Below are 22597 nucleotides of genomic sequence, written 5' to 3' on the forward strand. Positions count from 1 at the left end.
TTATATTTGGAGGTAACATCGGTGAAAAAACAAGATTAAGTGTAATACTTGAGGTAACAGGTCAAAATGTTACGCTCTCCCATAAAAATTTGTAGATACTGCTTGAACACATATATTCCTTTTTTCAAAAAAAGTGCAAACATTTTTTATTAACAGGAGCATATGCTCCCAAGAGCCGGCGCATTCAGGTAAGCAAATCCAGTTCAGTAAAACTTGTAATGATATAGCGTAACTTGATTCACTCACTGGATTCTATAGGTCGTCAACAAAACTGGAAAGAGTGGAGGCTTGGCTATGCTATGGAAAAGAGAAGTGAACCTGAGTTTGAGGTGGCTTGGAAGAATGCATATTGATGTGACGATCGAAGAGGTTGACGGATATAAGTGGAGACTCACAGGTATCTATGGCGAGCCCAGACCCGATAATAGGGAAGAGACGTGGCGACTGTTATGCACTCTACATCAGCAAGAAAAGCTACCTTGGGTGTGTATAGGGGATTTCAATGAGATCCTATACAACTTTGAGAAGCAAGGAGGGGTGCCCAGAGCTCACAGCCAAATGGATCGTTTTCATGATGCTTTAAACTTTTGTAACCTAAACGACCTGGGTTTCGAGGGGGACGTATTTACTTGGCGTAATAATAATTTCCGTTTGGATGGTTATATTCGTGAGCGCCTGGACAGGGCTGTTGCAAATCCACAATGGTGTATGCGTTTTCCAGGTTACAAGGTGCGGAACGGTTGCCCTGAACACTCTGACCATCGCCCAGTTATTCTCGACGTACATGGTGCGGCCCAAAGAAGGAGACCACCACCGAACAATTTAAACAAAAGGTTTGAGGCACGCTGGCTTCTTGAGGAAGATTGTGAGCAACTGGTGACGGAGGCGTGGGAGGACGCAGCAAGGAAAGGCGATGGCCGTGTGATGGAACGACTTAAGTGTGTGTCCAGGAGTTTAGACAAGTGGAGCAGGGAAGTGTTGGGTGACCTGCAGAAGAGGATAAAAAAGCTAAGGGCTGAACTCGAGGAGAGCCGTACAGGAGACCTATCAGAAGCGGCAGTGAGAAAAGAACAAGTATTGCGTTTCAAGCTCGGTCGTCTTGAGGAACAACTTGATGTGTTTTGGAAACAGAGGGCTCATGTGGGCTGGCTGACGAAAGGAGATCGAAATACGGAGTACTTTCATGGTTTTGCCTCGACACGGAAGAGAGCCAACCGAATCACAAAGCTAAGAGGAGATGATGGGGTGGAGGTAGAAGAGGAGGAGGGTTTGAAGGCCCTCGTTTCTAATCATTTCTTTGGCTTGTTTACCCCCATGGCAGGTACAAACATTGAAGAAGTTCTTCAACATGTTCAACTGCGAGTCACACCCGAAATGAACACTTTTCTCCGGAATGAATACACAGCCCAGGAGATAAAGAATGCACTGGATGATATGGGTGACCTGAAGGCCCCAGGGGCTGATGGTATGCCTGCAGTATTCTACAAGAGATTTTGGGGTACGGTGGGGGAAGTAGTGGTGCAAGAAGTCCTCCACGTGTTGCAGGGCGGCAGTATACCGGAGGGATGGAATGAAACTATTGTTGTACTCATCCCAAAGGTTCGGAACCCAAATCGGATTAAGGATCTTCGCCCTATTAGCCTATGCAACGTGGTGTACAAACTTGTCTCCAAAGTCCTTGCCAACCGGCTCAAGATGATCTTGGATGAGCTCATTTCGCCTAATCAGAGTGCTTTCGTCCCAGGGCGTTTGATCTCGGACAGCACAATATTGGCTTACGAAATGACACATTTCATGCGGAGAAAGAGAAGTGGAAAGGATGTTTATATGGCTCTCAAGCTAGACATGAGCAAAGCTTACGACCGCGTCGAATGGCCATTTCTGGAAGGGATGATGACACGGATGGGCTTCGCGGAGGAGTTTGTGTAACTTATAATGAAGTGCGTAACGACAGTCACCTACCGGTTCAGAGTGAATGGGGACTTAACTGGATATATTGTTCCTGGTCGTGGGCTGAGACAGGGTGACCCGATCTCACCATATCTCTTTCTCATCTGTGCTGAGGGATTTTCAGCATTACTAAATCATGCAGAGGCGGAAGGACGCATCCGCGGTATACAGCTTGCTCCAACAGCGCCTCGGGTTAGCCATCTCCTTTTTGCCGATGACTCGTTACTGGTCATGGAAGCCACACTGCAAAGTGTACAGGCCATCAGTGAAATTTTACAAGTCTATGAGGAAAGCTCGGGTCAGGTCATCAATAGAGAAAAGTCCTCTGTGATGTTCAGTAGCAATGCAAAGCAAAGCGCCAAAAACCTGTTATTACAAGAATTGCAACTTGGTGCTGAATCAATGAGAGGAAAATATTTGGGGCTGCCAACATACATTGGGAAGTCGGTCAAGAGATGCTTTGCATACATAAAGGATAGTATAATGAGCAGACTTCACGGAGGGATGGAGAGATGCTTGTCCATGGCAGGGAAGGAGGTGTATGTCAAAGCAGTCGCACAGGCTATATCGACGTATGCTATGGGCTGTTTCGATCTCACTAGATCCCTGTGTGATGACATAAGCCAATTCATATGCCGATACTGGTGGAACCAACAGGCAGAGGAGAGGAAAATGCATTGGGTAGGATGGGAAAAAATGAAGTTGTCAAAGGAGGAAGGTGGGCTAGGATTTCGGGACCTGCACTCCTTCAACATGGCCATGTTGGCTCGGCAAGGATGGCGATTACTCCAGGCACCAGACTCACTTTGTGCGCGAGTGTTGCGAGCCAAGTACTACCCAAGTGGGAGTTTGCTAGATGCTGAACCAGTGACGGGAATGAGTTATGTGTGGCGGAGTGTTCTCAAAGGTCTGGAAGTAATTAAAGAAGGGATCATTTGGCGAGTCGGAGATGGGTCTAAGGTGAGGATCTGGGAAGACCCGTGGATCCCAAGAGGGACTACTCGCAGACCGGCCTCGTATCGGGGCTCACATTTGTTCTCCAAAGTTTCTGAATTGCTTGATCCGATCACAGGCAGTTGGGACACAGACTTGGTTACGAACTGCTTCCACCACGATGATGTTCAGCATATCCTCCGCATCCCTATCTGTGACCAAGCGGAAGACTTTATAGCCTGGCATTTCGACAGTAAAGGGGTTTTTTCGGTCAAGTCGGCATACAAAATCCATGTACAGATGCAAAAAAATGAGGCCATAAGGCAATAGGGCCATAGTTCTGTGGTTGCTAATCAAAACGCTGAGCTGTTCAGAGCACTGTGGAAAATTCGTTGCCCGCCGCGTGTACATCATTTCCTCTGGAGGTTTGCTCACAACAACCATCCTATGTATGTGAACATTAACAGACGGGGTGTAGATTTAGACACCAGGTGCGCGGTCTGTGGAATTTTTTTCGAAGATGGAGGGCATCTATTCGTCAAGTGCAAAATGGTTAAGCAGAGATGCCGTGCCTTGTTACTTGAGGATGTCAGACTTCGACTTGTCGAATGCAACTCGGCCAAGGAATGTATAGCATTTATATTCAGTCTGCCACAAGAGCGTTTGTTGCTGTCAGTAGCTCTCCTCTGGTGTTGGTGGACAGAACGCAACAAAGGCAACCATGGTGAACAAAGAATGGAGGTTGAGGCCTTTCGTTACACAGTGCAGCACCATGCAAACGAATGGAAAGAATTCCTGGTGCCCAAGCCGAAGAGCACAGTAGTTCAACAGCAAACATGGACAAAGCCTCCAAGTCATATGGTTAAGATCAACACCGACGCTACGTTTTATGACCGGTCTGGAGCCGGGGGATGGGGCCTTATTTGCAGAGATGATGAGCGGGATATTCAGTTTGCAGCCGCTGGGGGTAAACATGATTTTGCTGATGCCTTGCATGCTGAAACTTTTGCCCTCGCTCAGGCTGTAGCGACGGCGGACCGCCTTGGTGTGGGTCGGGCAATCTTTGAAACTGACTGTCTGGTGCTCAAGCAAGCTACTACATCTAATGCCTATGATCTTGCACCGCTGGGTGTCATATTTAGCGACATTAGGTTCAAACTCCAAACTCTTTTCATAGAGGCTCGTGTGGCGTATGCGGCCAGAACCTGTAATAGGCCGGCGCATGTGCTGGCTAATAAGGGTGCGGGACTAGCTCATGGTGACCACAGAGAGTGGTTCACTAGCTATCCTGATGATGTAATCAGTGCGGTGACCGGCGATCAGGCCGTGTCGTAATGGAATACGAGTGTTCCATCTCAAAAAAAAAACTGCAATGGTATAGCGTAACTTGATTGATATATGCATGTATACATAAGCATACAAAAAATTTCTGCCAGCCATCTAGCCCAAATTTCGAAGTCCAAAAGCAGAACGACATTGCCGCGCAGAAGTGAACGCTATACAACTTGCCTCTGCTTGAAGCTAGCACCAACAAAAACTACCTCAACCACCTTCCCATCTTCATCGCTGTTATCTTCCGCTTCTTGTGTTCTCGGTGCTTGGCAGACATACGCAACTTCCTCTTGGCGTGCCGCGCTGGGTCGACCGCTGCAACAAGCTTCTCAGCCTGCTTTCTGCTCTCCCTCTTTGCTTTCAGGTCCTTCCGGACACTGTTGTAAATTTCCACAAATTTCTCAACACCAATGAGATCACGTAGTTTGTCCCTGGTCACCTCTGCTGACTGCTTAACTTCATCTATAAAGCAACACAGCAAAATGTTATTATACCTTAGGCAAGATTACATGTAAGCTGTGGAAAAAAATGGCATGTCTCATTTGGCAGTAGCACAAGTTTTGGCCAAGAAAGTTAACCTCAAAAGCAAAGGGAACAGAAAAACAGGAAATTGGTACAAAAATACGCAACATCCCCCCATTTATATGAAGAAAAGGATCATACCACTGATGACTTTCCCAGCAAATCCTTCAGCAACTTTGTACAATGGGGCCAACATGTGAACAGCATAGGTTGAAAATTCAGCTTCAGTGCTTAGTTTTGATGAAATCGTACTGAAACAACTGAACACGATCTTCATCTGCAAACAAAGAAAATATACAGTAAGTATTAAATATCATATGCAATCACGGGAATAGTATTTGCAACAGCCAATGACTTATTGACTTGTGTGATGATGATATGGTGCTTACATGTGTGTCCTCCATCTGCATTGCAATTTTTCCCATTTTCTTCAGGAGAGAAGAAACAAAGAAAGATGCAAGTTCTTCACTGCTGTCAAGGCCAGATCCATCTACGTCAGTGCAAGAGGCAGTGCAGAGGAGAAATGTGTTCTTTGCTTTTCTTGAACCAAGCAATTCAAAACCCTCGAGGAAGGCACCATGATCACAAGAACCAAGGCTAGACCAAAACTGATGCGATGAAGTTGTTTGCTTAACCAACACATGCAAGTTACAGATTGAGTATGCAAGATTGTGTACAATTTTCTTATTTTCTGCAGTATCACTTAGCTCCATCCTCAACTGTTTCAAGAAAGCAGTAGCAATTAGGAATAGCCTGCTTGGTTGGACAAGGAACGATGATGTGACATCCAACTTCTCTTTTTTCCTCTGCTCTACTGAAGCAAAATACTTGGATACCAGAGCGCTAGAATAAATGCGTAACTTCGAATGGGGATGTATCAGCAGCTTGCAAATTGTCATCCATATCGCCTGCAAGTAAAGTGTGTCATGGTAGCACAAAAATGTATGGGCAGTCAAGGGGTAGCGATCTTAGGGTGTGTTTAGTTCCTGTCATGGGGTGGAATGTAATGGGTCGGTTCCGTCCCCAGAGCCCATTCCCGTGTTTAGTTCGTCGAAGGAACCAGAACCCATACGTTCCAGAGAACGGCATATTCCCTGTTTATGCGGAACCGGGTAGTTCCTCGAAAACGAGCGGACGACGCGGAACCACCTCTGTCGCGCGCCTCTCCCTCTCAGCGCCGCCCCCCTCTCGCGCCTTTCACTCTCAGCGCCGCTTCCTTTCTCAATCTGAGCCGCCGCCGGCCAAACCACCTCGCGCTCCGGCGCCGGCTGTCCCTCACATCCCCGCCAACTCCCCTCTCCCATGGCGTGCAGCAGTAGCTTGGTAGCGACCTAGCAACGGGCCAGCGGTGAGTTATCGGCGGTGTGGCTACGACCTAGCAACGGGCGGCAGGCTAGCAGCCAGCGGAGCAACATCATCAGAGAGCAGGACGCCGTTGCCGCTGTTCCTGTTCCTCTCGTCGTCGCTGACCACCGCGTCATCCCGACGGGCTGGTGGATCTTCTTCTCCTGCGCCTTGTTCCTATCGTCCCTGCCGTTGGTACTAATTATTACTAGTTGATTGATTTGCCTGAATTGATACGAGTACTACTGAATTTTGACGGCGAGAGCATCGCAAGAAATCAATCCCTCGCTTCCTTCCACCCTGATTGATACGAATTATTACTAGTTGATGATGCGCTGCTGTTGGTGCTTAGTACCATTACTGGTTGATACGAATTTAATAGTTGCTAAATGATGTTTACCACTGGTACTAGCACTTGGAAATAAGTAATAATTAGTAGCACGTATTACATCCTACTTCTCTAACCAACACCGAGACGGAACCATTCCATTCCATCTCATTAGCTCTACCAAACACGAAGACAGAACCACTCCATTACAGTGGAACGGAACCATTACATTTCATTTCACTTGCAGCGTGTTTGTTCGGTGGGAATTAAAGATGCGGAATGGGAGTTGAAGGGTAAGGAGAATAAAAGTCCACTGATTGTTTGGAGGGAATGGGAGCTTAAGTGGGAAGGGGAATGGGAGTTGAGGGTGCCAATTCCCATCAATTTCTTCCCATGGGGGACCCTGTTAATTCATGGGCAGACTTTCATCCCAAACTAATTCCCATCATATACCAAACAAGAGAATGGGAGTAAAATTCTACTTCCTACGCCTACTCCCTCGATGAACTCCCTCGTGTGAACTCCCTTTCCAAAGGTTACCAAACAGGCTGTTGGTTCTACAACCAAACACACCCTTAAGGGATGTGGAGTATGAGTTGGCTACAGAACTCTGTTTCTGCTATTCTGCAAGTTAGCCATGAACAAGGTTTGCTTTCTGTGAAGGGACATAGTATTACACCAGCTGTGAAATGACAATAAGAGCACCACAACAGCTAGTAAAATAATCATGATAAGATACAGACAGAAAGAATGCTTAGTACAGCTGCAATTAAAGGGTTTGCTTTCAGTCAAGGAATATAGCATTACATCAATAGCAAAACATGACATTTCTGGAAATAAACTATTAAGAGCACTGCAACAGCTAGTAAAAAGAACACATGATAACATCTAGTAGTGCTCAAAAGGTAATCATACATACCTCTGTATTTTGTTTGAAATACAACTCTGGAAACTGTTCAAGTAAGTTATCCATCATTAGAATAGAACAGTAAGCCTCTTTCCAAAATGGCAGATCAGTTTCCCCAGTTAAGTCTAGTTGTACTCCTCCAGAAGCGGTGCAAGAAGATTCCATTATTCGCTTCGCAACAGCCAAAATACTTTCAAGATGTTTACCAATTCCTAATGAGCGATTCCCAATAAGTAGACTAATAACCTGTAAAATACAATGAGACTTCTTCAGTTCATGAAAAAGAAAAACTAAATAAATGCAATAATCACAGATGGAAGTGCTTCTATGCCCTCCAAATATGTGAAAACGAATTGAGAGCACCATTTGCAAGACGATTTCAAATTCGTTGCATATAGTGTTTGAGAGATCATAAAGGTAATAACCATTAACCTGGGCTGAAGCGCTCCACAAATTCTGTTTTTCACCAGTGTACCAGGAAAGAGAGTACTCAAAAATAGAATTCTTTCCCTGATCACCAATGCGCCCTAACAGCTTCTTGATTGCTACGACAATCAAAGAAGACACCTTCTGGTGCTGTTCATTTGCCAAGGCAACTACCAGATGAAGAAAAAAAGTTTGACCCTGGTCATCAATAATCCTCTGAGGGAATCTGGTAAGAATATCGTGGAGCATTTGGAGCACCGCTTCTCTTCCTGATGCATGCTCATAACTGCAAATTTTCGTAGAGTTAGTATGTCACACACGCAGTGCCAAAGGCTAGTAGTAGCTGTTGGGGATTCATGCATACCTCAGGTTTGTCAGGAAAAAATCAATATGCTGTTGTAAGCGCTTCCCTGAGAGTGGGTAATTTAGAAAAAACTGTAGCAGAATTTGCATACATTGCTGACGTATAGACTCTGTTTGAGTTGTAACCATCAATTCTCCTATCCCAACTACAATATCATAAATCTCAGGGGAAACCAATTTTCTTTTGACAATTGCTTTCAGAAGCGACAAGGCAACAGGTGATGGGTTTGTCTGGAGATCAACAAAAATAGGGAAACGGACAAGCATCTGGAGTTGATCATCTGAAAGTGAAATCCTAAATCCTCTAAGCAAATGAGCAAGTAGTTTCAAACAAGATGTGACCAAATGGCCATTAGAATTTCCAGTTCTCTGAGCAATCTCCATTAGTACACTCTTGATAGAATTTGCATTGTCCTTGAGAGATGGCAAAGGAAGTTTCACCAACATGGCAAGACATCTAAAAGTGACAGAAAGGACACTTTCATACTTGGAACTCAGGCATTTTCCCAGAAGGTTGACAAAAGGATCTAACATAGACAATAGTTGCTCATCTTCCTTGTGCAGCTTGATGCTCTTCAACCGATTGTGCAGCAAAGAAAGTGCAAACCTGGTAAATATATAGGAATTTTGTAACCCACTCTCGCCAAGTTCTAGGAAATTCATTCTGAGAATGTTTTTTTGACCAGGACCAGATTCCATATTCTTTTTGCGCTGAGATTCATTCCCTTCAATGGTATCCTCAACAAGGCCATAAACAAATATAAATAAGTTTGAAGTTTCAGTTGATGGGTTGCACTCAACCCCCAAGGCTATACTGTGTAACATCGCCTCAAGTTTCGTTCTTAATTTTGGAGTAAGGTGCTTCCGAAGATGTGCAGAAATTGGCAAGATTAATTTCGAAGAATGTGTCCTGAATGTAATACTCTGAGCAATCAACTTAAGAGTCTCAAATGACATTCTCTTCTTTGTCTCTTTCATTTTGGAGGCAATCTTTTCAACTTCCTTTTGCTCTGCAATATCTCCAAGTATATCACTCTCAACTACAGACAACAAATCTTGTAAGCAATAGTCAAGACTACCATTCATCTCAGCAGTCACAGTTTTTGATAATAAAAAATGAAGGGTGTAGCCCAGAACATGTAGCTCGTAACCCCTTTTCAGTATCGCCCTCAATATCTTGACCACAAACTGCAGGTAACCAATCCCAAGTTCCTTAAGCGATGCAGCTAAAGCTGACCTTGCTTCATCACGTACGCTTTCAAGACGATTCTTGAGAAAGTTGCAGATTCGATGTATGATGCTTGAAAGTTGTGACTCAAAATAATCCACCGGTAGTAACTTGAGTATTTTGAGTGCTACCAGGTTTATGCTTACATTGACTTTCTCTGGATCGGCTCCTAATAACTTATGGACCTGTGGAAATACTACCTTCCGCAGGTATTGTTGCTTCTCCAATGAGATTATGGTTGAGGAGAATGTAACGGAAGAATGAGAAGCTCCAATCATACCATCAGAATTACTCGAGATATCAGTTGCGGGTTTCATGAAATGGAACACATCTAACACAGCACATATTAGCCTCAAAATGACTTTCTGCTTATCAGGCTTGAGACTCAACTCACGGAAGCATCTCATCAATATTGTTCTGTAATGCTCCCACTGCACTTTGGCAGCAACAGAAGAAAGTGTATCCAAACATACATCTCTTACATGTTCACCCTTCCCAGCTTTGACATCAAAAAATATATTGAAAAACAGTGGAACAAAGACTTTCATAGTCACGTCCTAAACCAAAAGCAGAAGAATTGAAGTTAGTGGATTAAAAAAGGAGACAACATGAATCAGATGCTTCATCCATTTGAATTTGTTGTGCCAGCTAATATTGTGTGGGAACTAATGAGCAATATTAGCTTCATAAAGCCAAGAAGAAATAATCCTGCAGCCAAGCAAGATAGTGCACATTGCACCATGGTTGTTAATGTGCTATTTCATAGTAAATGGGGTGAGATGCACCCCACAAACACCCATTATGGCAATCAATAGCAAAAGATATAGTCATTGACGGACTGAACTTTGAACTAAACATTCAAACAAATAGGCAGTCATCTGTGGCAGCTATTCATTTCATCTGATACGTATTCCACCAATAAAACTTGGCAATATTTAATATTTACCTCTGAAAAGTTGGTATCTTTCATTGCCTGCCTGAAAAGAGATAACGCTTTGGATCTTTTACCAGCCTGCATTAATGGATACGACCATACAAATAAGAACTACTGTTATTTGTTTGGAACTTTAGACTCTGAGGTGAACGAATTGAGTAAAGTTACCTGTAAATGAATTATGTTGTGGAAAAAATCGTCATCCAGATCGTCTTTACAGAGAGGCCTGAAGGAGTTTAAGGATGGTACATGATCAAAATTATAGACCATCTCCCGAAGTAAAATGATCCACTCCTGAAATTACAGAAGCATTAATTTCTTCTTTTTAGTTAGTAACATCATATAGTTTATACAAAAGGTAGCCAGAATTTACACCTTTTGAACTGATATGTCTTTAGACATCGCTGTTCCCATATTATGAAGGTAAGTTCTCTCTAATATTTGTTGAATACGGCCTTTCGTGCAAATGTTTCTGGAATTATTGTCTCCAGGTTTAACAGTGGCTGTTTCAACAGAGCCGCCGGGGTCACTGTTCATAACTGATGCAGAGAATCCCAGGAATGATTGAAGAGCCCTGGATGCACTTTGCCGGAAAATTAGCTCGTCGGATGACATATCATACACGCAGTGAGATAATATGGCACCTATATGTTCTTCTTGCATGCCGTGAAATAACTGCGGCTGAACCGTATCATATGCTCTGATTCTCCTGTCATAATCTAGTTCACCTAGTTCTGAGGTTGAAACCGCATTCAGATCTTGCAGTAACCGAGCCTGTAAGAAGGACCAACTATCACAACTAAGACTGTAAATAGGAAAGGAACAGATACTGGGGCAAAGCTGACTCAGATGACATTACATCACAAGAAAAGCAATAATTACCAGAGAGGACATTGAAGACTCATGCAATGAAAGCCCATCATAAATATCACAGATACATAGCCGCTGCTCGAGTCCAACAGTCGCAAGCAATGGATTGAGTGCATTTACAATTTTTACACACACACCATGTCGTAGATTTTGTATTATTCCCCTTACAACATGTAGAGCTTCCAGACACTCATCTGTTGTATAGAAGACATGATACAGAAGAGGGCAAAACATGTCAAGGGTGCTAGAAGCCTAGAATGTTGCAAGCGAGGTGAAAAATAATGATGATCTCATGTCCCATTTGTGCATGTTGAAATACAAATCAGATGTGTGCACAGGATAAACTTGACTTGAAGATAGGCTTACCAGAGTTCAAATCCTTCTTACTAAAAAACGGAAGGACGAGATCTACAACATGCTCTGCAGCTGAAGGATCTGTGATGTAATTTAGCAATAGTTTAAACAACCTAAGTTCACGTTGCCCAAGCCATCTCCCAGATCTCCTGTACAAATCAAAAGGAACATTCTGAACATAAGCTCCAAAAATGAGTAATAACTTCAATGTGAGGCACCTCCAGGCAAGAAACAGAATGCCCCGAACAATGCACAATTGATGTCACTAATTTGTATCTTCCACTAACATGTTCAACTGAACTCGAGAGAAGTGCTCGAACCAAAATAACTTTAGTGGTGTAGTGAGTTCTTTTTCTTGAAGTTCATAGTTTCTCTCCAAACAATATGGATAAGGTCCAAGCAGAGTTTTCAAAAGAAAAAAACATGCAGTGAATCGCATCGAGGGAATGATGGTATGTGAGTTACCAAGAAGACAACTTTAAGGCCCTGACTACTCATAAGAGATGCTTGACCATAAAATAGATCAATACAATAAGAAGAAGACATGAGCAATTCAGTGCCATTTGTCAGACTCCACACAAACAAAAGCATATACCTGTGAAGTTCTTTGCGATAATTAACAAAATCATGGAGACTGTTGAGAAGAACATCCATATGTTGAGCAAGAATTTTCTTCACCGAGTGATCTTCTTGCTGCTCCAAATCATTATCCAGCCTCAATAGATTCTCAATAAACTCAAGTGCATAGGAGGTGATAGATTCTGACGCAGTCCTCACAGTCAAAATAGAAAATATAGCCGGTACAAGGTTATTAGTCCCTAATAGTGGTGCTAATTTTGGGCTCTGACTCATAACCATGAAGCAAGAAAATAAAGAGCTCGGTTTCTCACTACTGCCAGCCTCTTGTCTGAAGCAGTCAATCAGAGGTTTCACAGAAGCAAAAAAAGTACTCCAGAAGTATTCTCCAAAGTCATGACTTTCATACTGACCGAGTGCCAAGGAAACGATTCGAATACATAAGGACCTAAGATCCTTTAACTGCTTGACTGAGGCACTTGCCTGCATAAAAGAGTGAGACAGGGATTAGTTCAGAGAAGATATTCATGATTTGTCAACACAGTGTACGCTACTTTGATCGAAGAAATAATGACGGGTACACACGATAACTTTGAGTAAGACTTTGACAGAACCATCATCACAAACAGTAACAGAGAAGATATTCATGATTTGTCAACACAGTGTATGCTACTTTGATCAGAGAAATAATGACGGGTACACATACGATAACTTTGAGTAAGACTTTGACAGAACCATCATATCAAACAGTAGTAACTACACTTATTATATGCCATAAAATATGTTTAACTAGTTTTTCCCTAAAATATCAGATACTTCTAGATTAAATTGGGAAAATCATCAACAATTTTTTTCCAGGAAGAACAGAACAGCTATTTGGTAGTTCTGACAAACAACATGGTACAGATCTGTAATAACTAAACCAATATTAAAGGTGACAGCACTGCATATTTTTGCAGGTGATGTTTATATAACGTGACACACCTCAGTATCGTCGGCTACTGTCATCTCATTTGGGCATTCATTCAGATCTATGGAATTGTCAGCTTCCTGGTCATTGGAACAACCATTATCAGGGTGATTTGATTGTTTACAAGGATCTTTCTCATCGCTGCTGTTTCCAAGATTCCGCATGCAACTCTCCAGCAACCGAACAACAATGATCAATAGAGCATTAAGAAATGGACCTATATGTGTCATGCCGAAAGTACCAAAAATCTCTTCAACTAAATGAAGAAAACCATTTGCCCTTTTCCATGTAAGACTCTCTAGACAGATGCTGGACGAAGTTCCCATGGCATCAGAAATACTTTCAAGTAGGTTGCCGGACTGACAAGAGAACATTTCAAGTTGAAGGCTCCCAGGGATCAAGGACTTTAGTAGTAACGAGAAAAAGAGCTGAAGCTCCTTTGCATCAAACTGCAGAAGGAAACGGAGAATGGCCTTTCGATGGCTAACCCCCGTGTGCTGCACAACAATACAAAACGTATGGAAGTTAGCTTTCACGTGAACTAAAATGCAAATATTTCTTTTGCTAACTAAAGATACCAACCTTTCGAGAACCAAGCAGCTTCAGTTTTCTTACTTTAGGTGTTAACACACGAATAACCAAAGGAACAACATGACTTCTGTGACATTTCTGGATAGATAAAGAGTCATGTGAAACTGCCCACGTGGTGAGTTCTTCACGGAGAGTTTTCAAGCCGATCAGATTCTTAAGGTTTTGACTGTATGGGATTAGGAATTCATCCTTCCAGTTCAGAATGCAATCCAATGCTTTTGCCTGTATATCAGGATCACTCTCATCGAGGACCCTGGCAATAAATGTTAATTAGTCAAATTTCCATGCAGCACCTCACACGCAGGAAATTCATATTAGCAACATTACAAAATTCACAAACCTTTCAGTTAATATTTCCTGAATAATCTTGCTCTGGGACAGTGATCGAGCATTGCGCATTGCTCGCAACAAGTTCAGCCATTCTTTTAGAATCATTTTCCATTGTTTGCCTTTACACTTGTCAGACATATATGAATGGACACTGTCAAAATCAAGATTAAAAAGGGCATTAATAAGGATTGGAGATTCAGTATTCAAGTCTGAGCTGCACAAACAATGTCTTCCATAAATACCTAGTGATGCTGCCATCGGTATAGCCCATGAAGTTTAGAAATAATGGAACGACATGTCGAGAGCAAGACTCAGCAACATCAGGTATCTTTTGGAGGGCTTGAAGCAATAGTGTAGCAATCGTCTCAAGGGGTGTATAATCAAAATCCGTAGCAAGATATAAGCTGAAGCAGTCAATAATAGCTGCAAAAATCAAAGATTGAAATAAGAAATGGTAAAAGCACTTAAGCACATAAACTTGACTTCAAGATAATTACTTAACCATAAGTCCATAACAAACAAAAGGTCTGCAGTCACTACTCAACAACAACAACAAAGCCTTTAGTCCCAAGCAAGTTGGGGTAGGCTAGAGGTGAAACCCATAAGATCTCGCAACCAACTCATGGCTCTGGCACATGGATAGCAAGCTTCCACGCACCCCTGTCCATAGCTAGCTCTTTGTCGATACTCCAATCCTTCAGGTCTCTCTTAACGGACTCCTCCCATGTCAAAATCGGTCGACCCCGCCCTCTCTTGACATTCTCCGCACGCTTTAGCCGTCCGCTATGCACTGGAGCTTCTGGAGGCCTGCGCTGAATATGCCCAAACCATCTCAAACGATGTTGGACAAGCTTCTCCTCAATTGGTGCTACCCCAACTCTATCTCGTATATCATCATTCCGGACTCGATTCTGCAGTCACTACTGTTGCATGCTTATTGACACCCAAATACCATAACAGTTAATCAATCCAGCAAGCATCGTTTCACAAGTTTGGGTCTCCTAAGGCCAATTAGTAGGAAATAAAAACTTGGTGAAAGCTTGAAAAGCTATATGTGCAGTTTACCAAGACAGAGGCACAAGCACAACAGTCTCAACACAATGGGATGCAAAGCCACAGTGTCTCAACATACTCATCAACTCCCATATAGAGCAATAAAAATTATTTCTTTCTATTTGTCTTCTTTAACATAAATAGAGTCAGAAATACAGCAATACAAGAGATGGACAGGAGAAACTCAAAATGAAACATGCAGTGAATGAGAACAAAGGTAAATGGAGCATAGGGGTGGGTTTACATAGAAGAAAATACAAACAGAAAATTACAGATGGATGAGACATACATTCTGGGTGGGACACAGCTTGCAGCTTCTCTTGGTTTCTCACGGTTAGACCCTTTGACTGGTAAACTGCAATAAACTGAATAAACTGACTCCAGACAAGATCCTTGTGTTTGCTAACAAGGACAGCAAGACAATCCAGTGCTGGTGGCCACAGATCACTAAATCGATTGTATAAGATGCCAATAATCCCATGCAAGAGAAGAGGTATGTAATCATCATGAACCGTATTAGAAGATAGACTCATTTGTATCCGAGAAACGAAGATAGCAATTTTGCGGCTAGTAGATACTGAAACTGGAGTTGATTCAACAGCGAGAAGAGTATCGACAACCTGATTTCAAGGGAGATGTTAGAATAAAAACAGCAAATAGCAAGTGAAATATTAGCTGCCAGAACGTACATTAGTGTATTTAGGTTCAAGAGTTTCCTCTGCAGAATCTTCTGCTTTTCGCCTCTTATGTGGCCGCTCATCATCTGAGCCTAGGCGTTGATCCATCTTTGCATAATAAGATAAAATCCTCAATGTCAAAACCCGGACATTCTTATTTGGACTGCTCAAGCTAGCACCAAAGATACAGAATGAATTCAAGAGATTCTGTGGATCGAATTCTTCCGTCATCCCCAGGGAAGTTGCTCTGCTCACAGAAACAAACAAAGAGAATTGAATAACCGTGAAAATTGATCAAAATAAGTACTCCCTCTGTCTCAAAATATAAGTGTCAAAAAACGTCTTATATTTTGAGACAGAGGGAGTAGAAAGTTAGAGCAGAAATAACTTTACCCATGTAGGGAATCCAAATATTCAGCTACAGCAGAGAGTACTTGCGGACATGTGCTGTGCCTCTTGGCAAGAGATAGGAAGAAACTTAATTCTGATTTTTTACCGACGTTAACCAGCAGTAGTTCATGGTACGATAATAATGCTGCACCGAGTAGACTTCTCCAGGTATTCTTCAGAAGACCACTAATGCTATCTGCATGTAGACAAAAATTGTGCCTTTTCAGAAGACTGCAGATGGTTAATGTAACAAAGTACATAAATCTTCAAGTACAATCACCTTCTTCCACCTCAAGTAACAGATCAAGGCTGCGAATAAACTTATTCAGCATTGCTAAACTATCTTGAGGGGCTTCTTTAACATTTGAGTAGCAGCGAACAGATCCCCATAGTATAGCAGCTTCCTTTACACTGACCAGATTACTCGAATGATTGCCTGTCTTGACTATATCATCTACAAACTTTATCCATAAACGGACATTTGAATCACAGAACTTATACACTTTCTTCTCCCGATCAAGATGACTACCATCAATGTCATGGGGAGTTACTCCATCTGTTGCTTTCTTAAATAAATGCAGAAGGATAAAGAGAACTTCCTCGGGTGAAATCTCAAGAATATTATCCATTGCACTGCAAGGCATCAAATTGCAGGGTCAAATCTTCATGTGTGGAATTGTACAGGTACTATTTAAAGTACAACAACAATTACTAGTGCATACCTCAGTATCTGCCTCCCAAAAGCTTTTATAATTTGTGGGCCTTTCATGAAAAGCTTTTTCATAAAGGCAACCGCGCTGAAACGTCAGAATTAAACCGTGAGCTGTGCTAGATTGCTTTTGGAATATAAATAATATGACTATGGGTTCTACAGGCATAATTTACCTCAAATTGGTTAGTTCAAATACAGGGGCGTATATGATGGATAAATTGCAAGAAATAACTGGAACATCCAAAACACAAAGAAGAAAGTCCAAGATACTCCCAAGAAACTCAGATGAAGAAGATTCTCCTGTCCTGCTACCAGGCCTAACATACTTATGGATCAGCAACTTAACAAGTTCAAGAACATCAGCCTTGTCTGAAAAGGGGGGAAAATACAGAAAGATATTCTAATTAAAACTACCAACAGAACTCAAAACAATAAAAAGCATATGGATGGTGAGACAAGCACTTACCAAGCATATCACTCTGCTTGCTGTTTTCTAGAGCAAATGTAAGAAAATCAATCATGTGTTTCAAGTGCCCCAAACAATCATCCTTAATGCAGCTTTTGATTTCTTTAAACAAGCAAGTATATATCAACGCCAACTCTTTCTGATCCACTTCGTTGCATAATCTATGGATAACACCAGTTATGACCTCACGAGTAGTAGAAGACCCTGCATATTGTATTAATCCAATGATTACATTACTGAATAATGATGACAATATAAACGAAAATAGCCATTTGCAATACAAACATCGACATTCGTATAATTCACAAACGACATTTTCAGTTACTAAATCATGGTTAGAATGGTAGACAAATCTAACTCAGTGAATCAACAATAGATGTGTACAGTTCAATTAAACTGAGATGATAATGAGGTAGCCAATAAAAAAAATCAACATATAGGATCAGTGGAAGTACAAGGCAATGCAGCTAATGGGCATAAAAATTACAACAGTACATCGTCTACAAAATGTTATCTGACCATCTGGGAATTTATTGTCGATAGTGGTAAGTATTGACTTGCTCAACAAGAACTCCATGACATTTCCAGCTCTTGAGTGAAGCTTTGTGTAAGTTCCTCTCATTACGTGCCACAACAACGCAGTCACCCCGTCTATCCGTATAGGTGACGATTTTTTAGCAGCCTCAAACAGAGCTTTCCTTAAACCTAAAAAACAAAAGGGGGGGATAAAGGTAGTTAATATAACAGAAGATAATATACCTCATAACAAGGTCTGGCATCATAGCAGCATTCCCCACACCTGCGCTTCCCAACCCAAAAATATAAATACTTGGAGGCTGAGTTTAGAGTGTCTGGCTTAACTGGTGGGGCTGAAGCGAACAATATGTATTTCACAAAGGAAGTGTTCTAGATATGACTCTTACATAAAATAATGTGCCTCAACAAAAATAAGCCACTGATTGCATACAATATGAAGCTAATGCTAAGAAAGATTAAACTCAGAAGTCTGGTAATCCACCAAATTGGAGACAAGATTTACACTATCATCGCACAGTAGGCAGGCAGAAGCATCACCACTCTTCTCTAATCGAGCAAAGGCGGGACTATTCCCACGGTTAAACATGCTATCCAGTTCAGAGAAGGAGAGAAAAAAAATAAAACAATACCTTGTGTTAGTTGATCGTTACGTGCATTCCTCAGCAAAAATGAAACAGATTCAGCCATAAATTCTCTCACATAATCCTTTGGGAAAAATCTCAGCGGAGATGTGATCCTTCAGAGATGATAAAGAATTTGCAGTAAGTTTGATGGTGGAAAAAATGATAGACGCAAGTTGCTTACTCTATCCTGGTGAAGAGATAATAAAATGGGTTCGAGTTTTAAAAACGTACGTAGATCTCATTTCTTGCAGACAAAAACTAACCTGAGAATCTGAACAACGTCTTTTACTAGATACTTCTGCAAGTACATCATTATGCGTGACCAAGATGTGAAGACCTGAAATGCAACACACCATTATGTCTTACTGAACCACAATATGTTAAAATCAGAATAATAAGATATTCTACCTGCTCCAGGATTTCAGGGTCACGATCACCCCCATCACTAAGGAGAGCCAAAATAGCACTAGCGTGTCTTCCTAGAAACCTGCAATAAACAAAATGGGAAGAAGTTTAAACCCTCTTAAGAAAAAGAACCAAATAAGAATGGCCACCAAAGTGAACAAGGAAGTATGAAGCCATAAGTAAACAGTCATGCTAGATGAATATTAATACTATTTGAATTAGGAAACTCACGGCAAAAATTCCTCTAGAATATCCCTGGCGAATTCTGCAATTAACCTGCATGTAAACAAAAAATCACTTTAGACCTTCAATAATAGCTAAAATAGTAATTAACACCAACAAGACACAAGAATGTAGATAACAAACATAACATTTGAACAAGCTGACTCTAGTACATGATACTGAAGTCCAGAGCTATGTATTAAAGATACCCACAGTAAATTTGAAAATGACGCCAGAATACTGAACAAGGAAATTCAAGATCCCCTCAGTAAATTTCAAAATCAAAACAGAAATATGGGACTGGCAAACTAAATGGATACTCTAGGTGGAAGTTCACTTTAGGTATCACATAACAAAGAAGTTTAAACATTATATTGCATCATGCAAGGGCCAGCGCATTGCAGTTCAGTATAGCCCTGCTGACACTCAATTGAAATCTTTGAAGGCCAGGCTTGGCATCATAAGCAAGGAATAAGTTAGTATGTTTGATTGCAGACGATACAATATTTCGACCAATCCACTCATGAGAAAGTAGTTCAGCCCACCTTTCCCAAATCCCACATGTTAATGTTCAAAAAAGAGTTTAAGTGATCCAAAAATATTACATAGCCTCAGTTCAGTAAGCTCAATTTAACTATGTACCAGAGCATACATACACATGATATAGCATATACAACAGCCATACAACTATATACAAACAAGTCCACAACAACTCCAAAGCAGCAAGTCCTGGCAGATGATCCAAGAGGATGTCAAATTTGAGTTCCGTTCCAGCTTTCATTGCATGAAAGCTTTTGGAAACAATGTGGGACGCGGCATCTAACTTAGATCCCCAATGAAAATATTCAGTGTAATACCAGTCATTCTATCTGTGACCCAAACCCAAAAAACATGGAAAGGCAAACGACAGCACATAACATGTTTTAAGTACCACCAAGTCACTCCATTCAAATAGATTCGTGAAATGATGACCCACTTACATGAATATTGGCTCGAGGGACAATCGTGCCGCCATATTTACTCGTCGTAGCAGCCCAGAAAATATTTTCTCACGGTGCAATACGATTTGTGGCAATGTCTGCACCAATGGTATCATCTCATCGTAAAACGAAATGAAGTCTTCTGCAGTATTCAGCTCCTAAATCACAAGAACAAGACAAAATTAAGAGGGTAGCAGAATGTTTGTCAATCACTAAATATGTACGATTCACGGAATAAACTTCCACAGAAGCTAGACAGAATGCAAACACAGAAATGTCTCCATGTGTTAGGAACCTTAATTCTGGATCACTATAGGTCATTGCACAACCAGCCAAAATAGGTATGAATGAGCAAACATCATCGTCACAGCAACTTCTCACTCTCACGGTCTCACAATCATACAAACCTAAACTCCAGACATTCAAAATTCACAACCAACAGCTGACAAAAATTTCAGTAATGACCACCACTATCATTCCACTTCTAAAATCTGCAAAGTAGTTCCTCAACCTCCTATGAAAAATATAGATGTCGACAGAGCATTTCAGATCCTAAATGCAGAATCTTAATCTAAAATACAATATTGCCATCGACCGATTGGAAGATTAAGGACGTCCTGTGAAATTTGAAACACTTACTCCTGAAGTCTACAATTATAAGCTTAGGAAGCTAAGGACATTTCTTTGAAATTCAGAAGTCTACAGTTGCTCCTGAAGTTCCAAGCTTCATCATCTGGAGTTGAACAGGGGTGTGGGGACTAGCATAGTTCCGCCAAGGTATACTTAAAAATTGGTGTGTGCATGAGGTGCAGATAAGAAGATAATTTGGGTTAAATTGATATTTATTTTAGTTTTTTTTTTGGTTTCGCAATGGCATGGACTTCTCAGTTGACTGGGGAGTCATCTACAATTTGCAATGTAGAGTTTAACACATCCTCAGGTGTAGGTCTTCAAGTGCTTAGAAAGTTTGAAGTGATCGACAAATGACACGCTGGCCACAGTTTTCATGGATCAGTGTTTTATAATGGCAACTGGCAACTTGAGTTTTTAACACCTTGGCTTAGGTTAGAGCTGTTTGGGGTTGTAATATTCCAATTTGTAACGAGTTGGAATGTTAGCCTGCTGACCGCAATAAGCAAATCATGGTACCAACGAAGACTGAATGGGTGATCTTCTTCATTTACTTTGTTTTTCTATTACTATGTGTTATGTGTAATATGCAACGTGAGTTATGTTTTTGTTAGTTATGCCACGAAGTCTTCGTGTCATCAGTATTCTGGAAGACTGAAAAGTAAGATGAATCATTAAACTGTTCCACAGATTATGTGGGCTTAAAGGAGCGTGGAATGGGACAACAATGAGTTGGAGTGGGCGAGTGGCTATAAGGAGTTTTGCATGTTGGTGAATTACTGTTTTTATTATTGGGGGGTGGTTAGGACAGTATATGCATGGTTGTGGCTTCTGTAAAGATATATACTCCCTCTGTAAAGAAAAATAAGAGCATTTAGATCACTAAAATAGTGATCTAAACGCTCTTACATTTGTTTACAGAGGAAGTACATAAATATATTTCTCCCGTTTTGATGTATCCATTCTCTTGGATTATTAGTTTGTGTGAAGAAAACAGTTTGAACTGGTTCCTATGTTTGGGAATCAAAAAGATGTAACTTTCAGACAAGTCAACTGCTGGGTGGATATTGAAACAACAAAGGGATGATCATTTGTCAATTTATGTTCCTTTAGTGGTTTCGATTTCATTGTTATGTGTAACTGAAATTCTGCAGTAGATCTAGGATCATGATGTGGCATGAGTAGTTGCAGCCTTTGGACATCACCATAATGTATCATACAAGGTTTGTGATCTCCTGAGATTCGAAACTTTACCAATAATGTGCAAGGCACATAATAGAAATACCATAATATATGTCAAATACATACAAAGCAGGTAAGAAAAATTGTCTTGGCTGGTGGGATTTAAATTTTTTTGAGTTCTGTTTCCACTAATATTCCCAATTGCAAACTCTCAACATTCAAGTGCATCTATCACAATAACCGAACTATACGAGATTATCAAAAAAAACTAATTAAGGTGATTAAGCTTTCCCAATGTTCTAGTCAGCAAATAAGCTTTCCCGTTGCTCCAGGAGTTGAATTTTGCAGATACAAAATACTCCGTTCCAAATTACTCGTCGTGGTTTTAGTCCAAATTTGAACTAAAACCACGACGAGTAATTTGGAACGGAGGGGGTACAAAAAAAGCAGGAGAAAGAAAGAAAAGTGCATACCCTCCACTCGACCAGAGCGTCGAGGAAAAACGAGGAACCGCTCAAGGGCTCCGCCTTAACCTTATCGATGCTACGGTACACATCGATGACTATGTCCCCCACCCGCTCCGAGAAGCTCTTGAACTGCACGAATCCACACTCATTAGCAGCCGTAAAACCCATCCATGAGCTCGATTTGCCGGGGAGCGAAAGCGCAGCGGATGCTCTTACCACGAAGCGCTTGTTGCTGGAGGAGGACGTGTTGAGGCACTTCACCGCCGCGTACGCCATAGCCGCGGCCGGCGAGGTG

The 22597-nt window shown here is 41.5% G+C and overlaps 1 protein-coding gene across 1 annotated transcript; it reads right to left on the reverse strand.

The window, feature by feature from the left end:
- Positions 1–4238: 4238 nt before the first annotated feature.
- LOC119276158 (U3 small nucleolar RNA-associated protein 20-like) lies at positions 4239–22591 on the reverse strand. Its single transcript, XM_037557150.1, has 31 exons — positions 22519–22591; positions 22309–22431; positions 20024–20181; positions 19053–19097; positions 18825–18903; positions 18680–18753; positions 18423–18529; positions 17776–17961; positions 17257–17460; positions 16964–17159; positions 16801–16875; positions 16359–16711; positions 16082–16274; positions 15701–15935; positions 15301–15631; positions 14201–14381; positions 13969–14109; positions 13620–13881; positions 13052–13534; positions 12087–12550; positions 11504–11640; positions 11150–11331; positions 10643–11041; positions 10436–10561; positions 10280–10345; positions 8107–9890; positions 7749–8028; positions 7329–7562; positions 5127–5645; positions 4879–5014; positions 4239–4677 (listed from the first exon to the last, which is right to left on the reverse strand). The coding sequence occupies exons 1-31, from the start codon at positions 22576–22578 to the stop codon at positions 4421–4423; spliced, it is 8070 nt and encodes a 2689-aa protein (XP_037413047.1). The 5' UTR covers positions 22579–22591; the 3' UTR covers positions 4239–4420.
- Between the last annotated feature and the right edge of the window lie 6 nt (positions 22592–22597).

This window comes from Triticum dicoccoides, chromosome 3B (genome assembly GCF_002162155.2).
Source record: "Triticum dicoccoides isolate Atlit2015 ecotype Zavitan chromosome 3B, WEW_v2.0, whole genome shotgun sequence".
NCBI classification, from domain to species: domain Eukaryota; kingdom Viridiplantae; phylum Streptophyta; class Magnoliopsida; order Poales; family Poaceae; genus Triticum; species Triticum dicoccoides.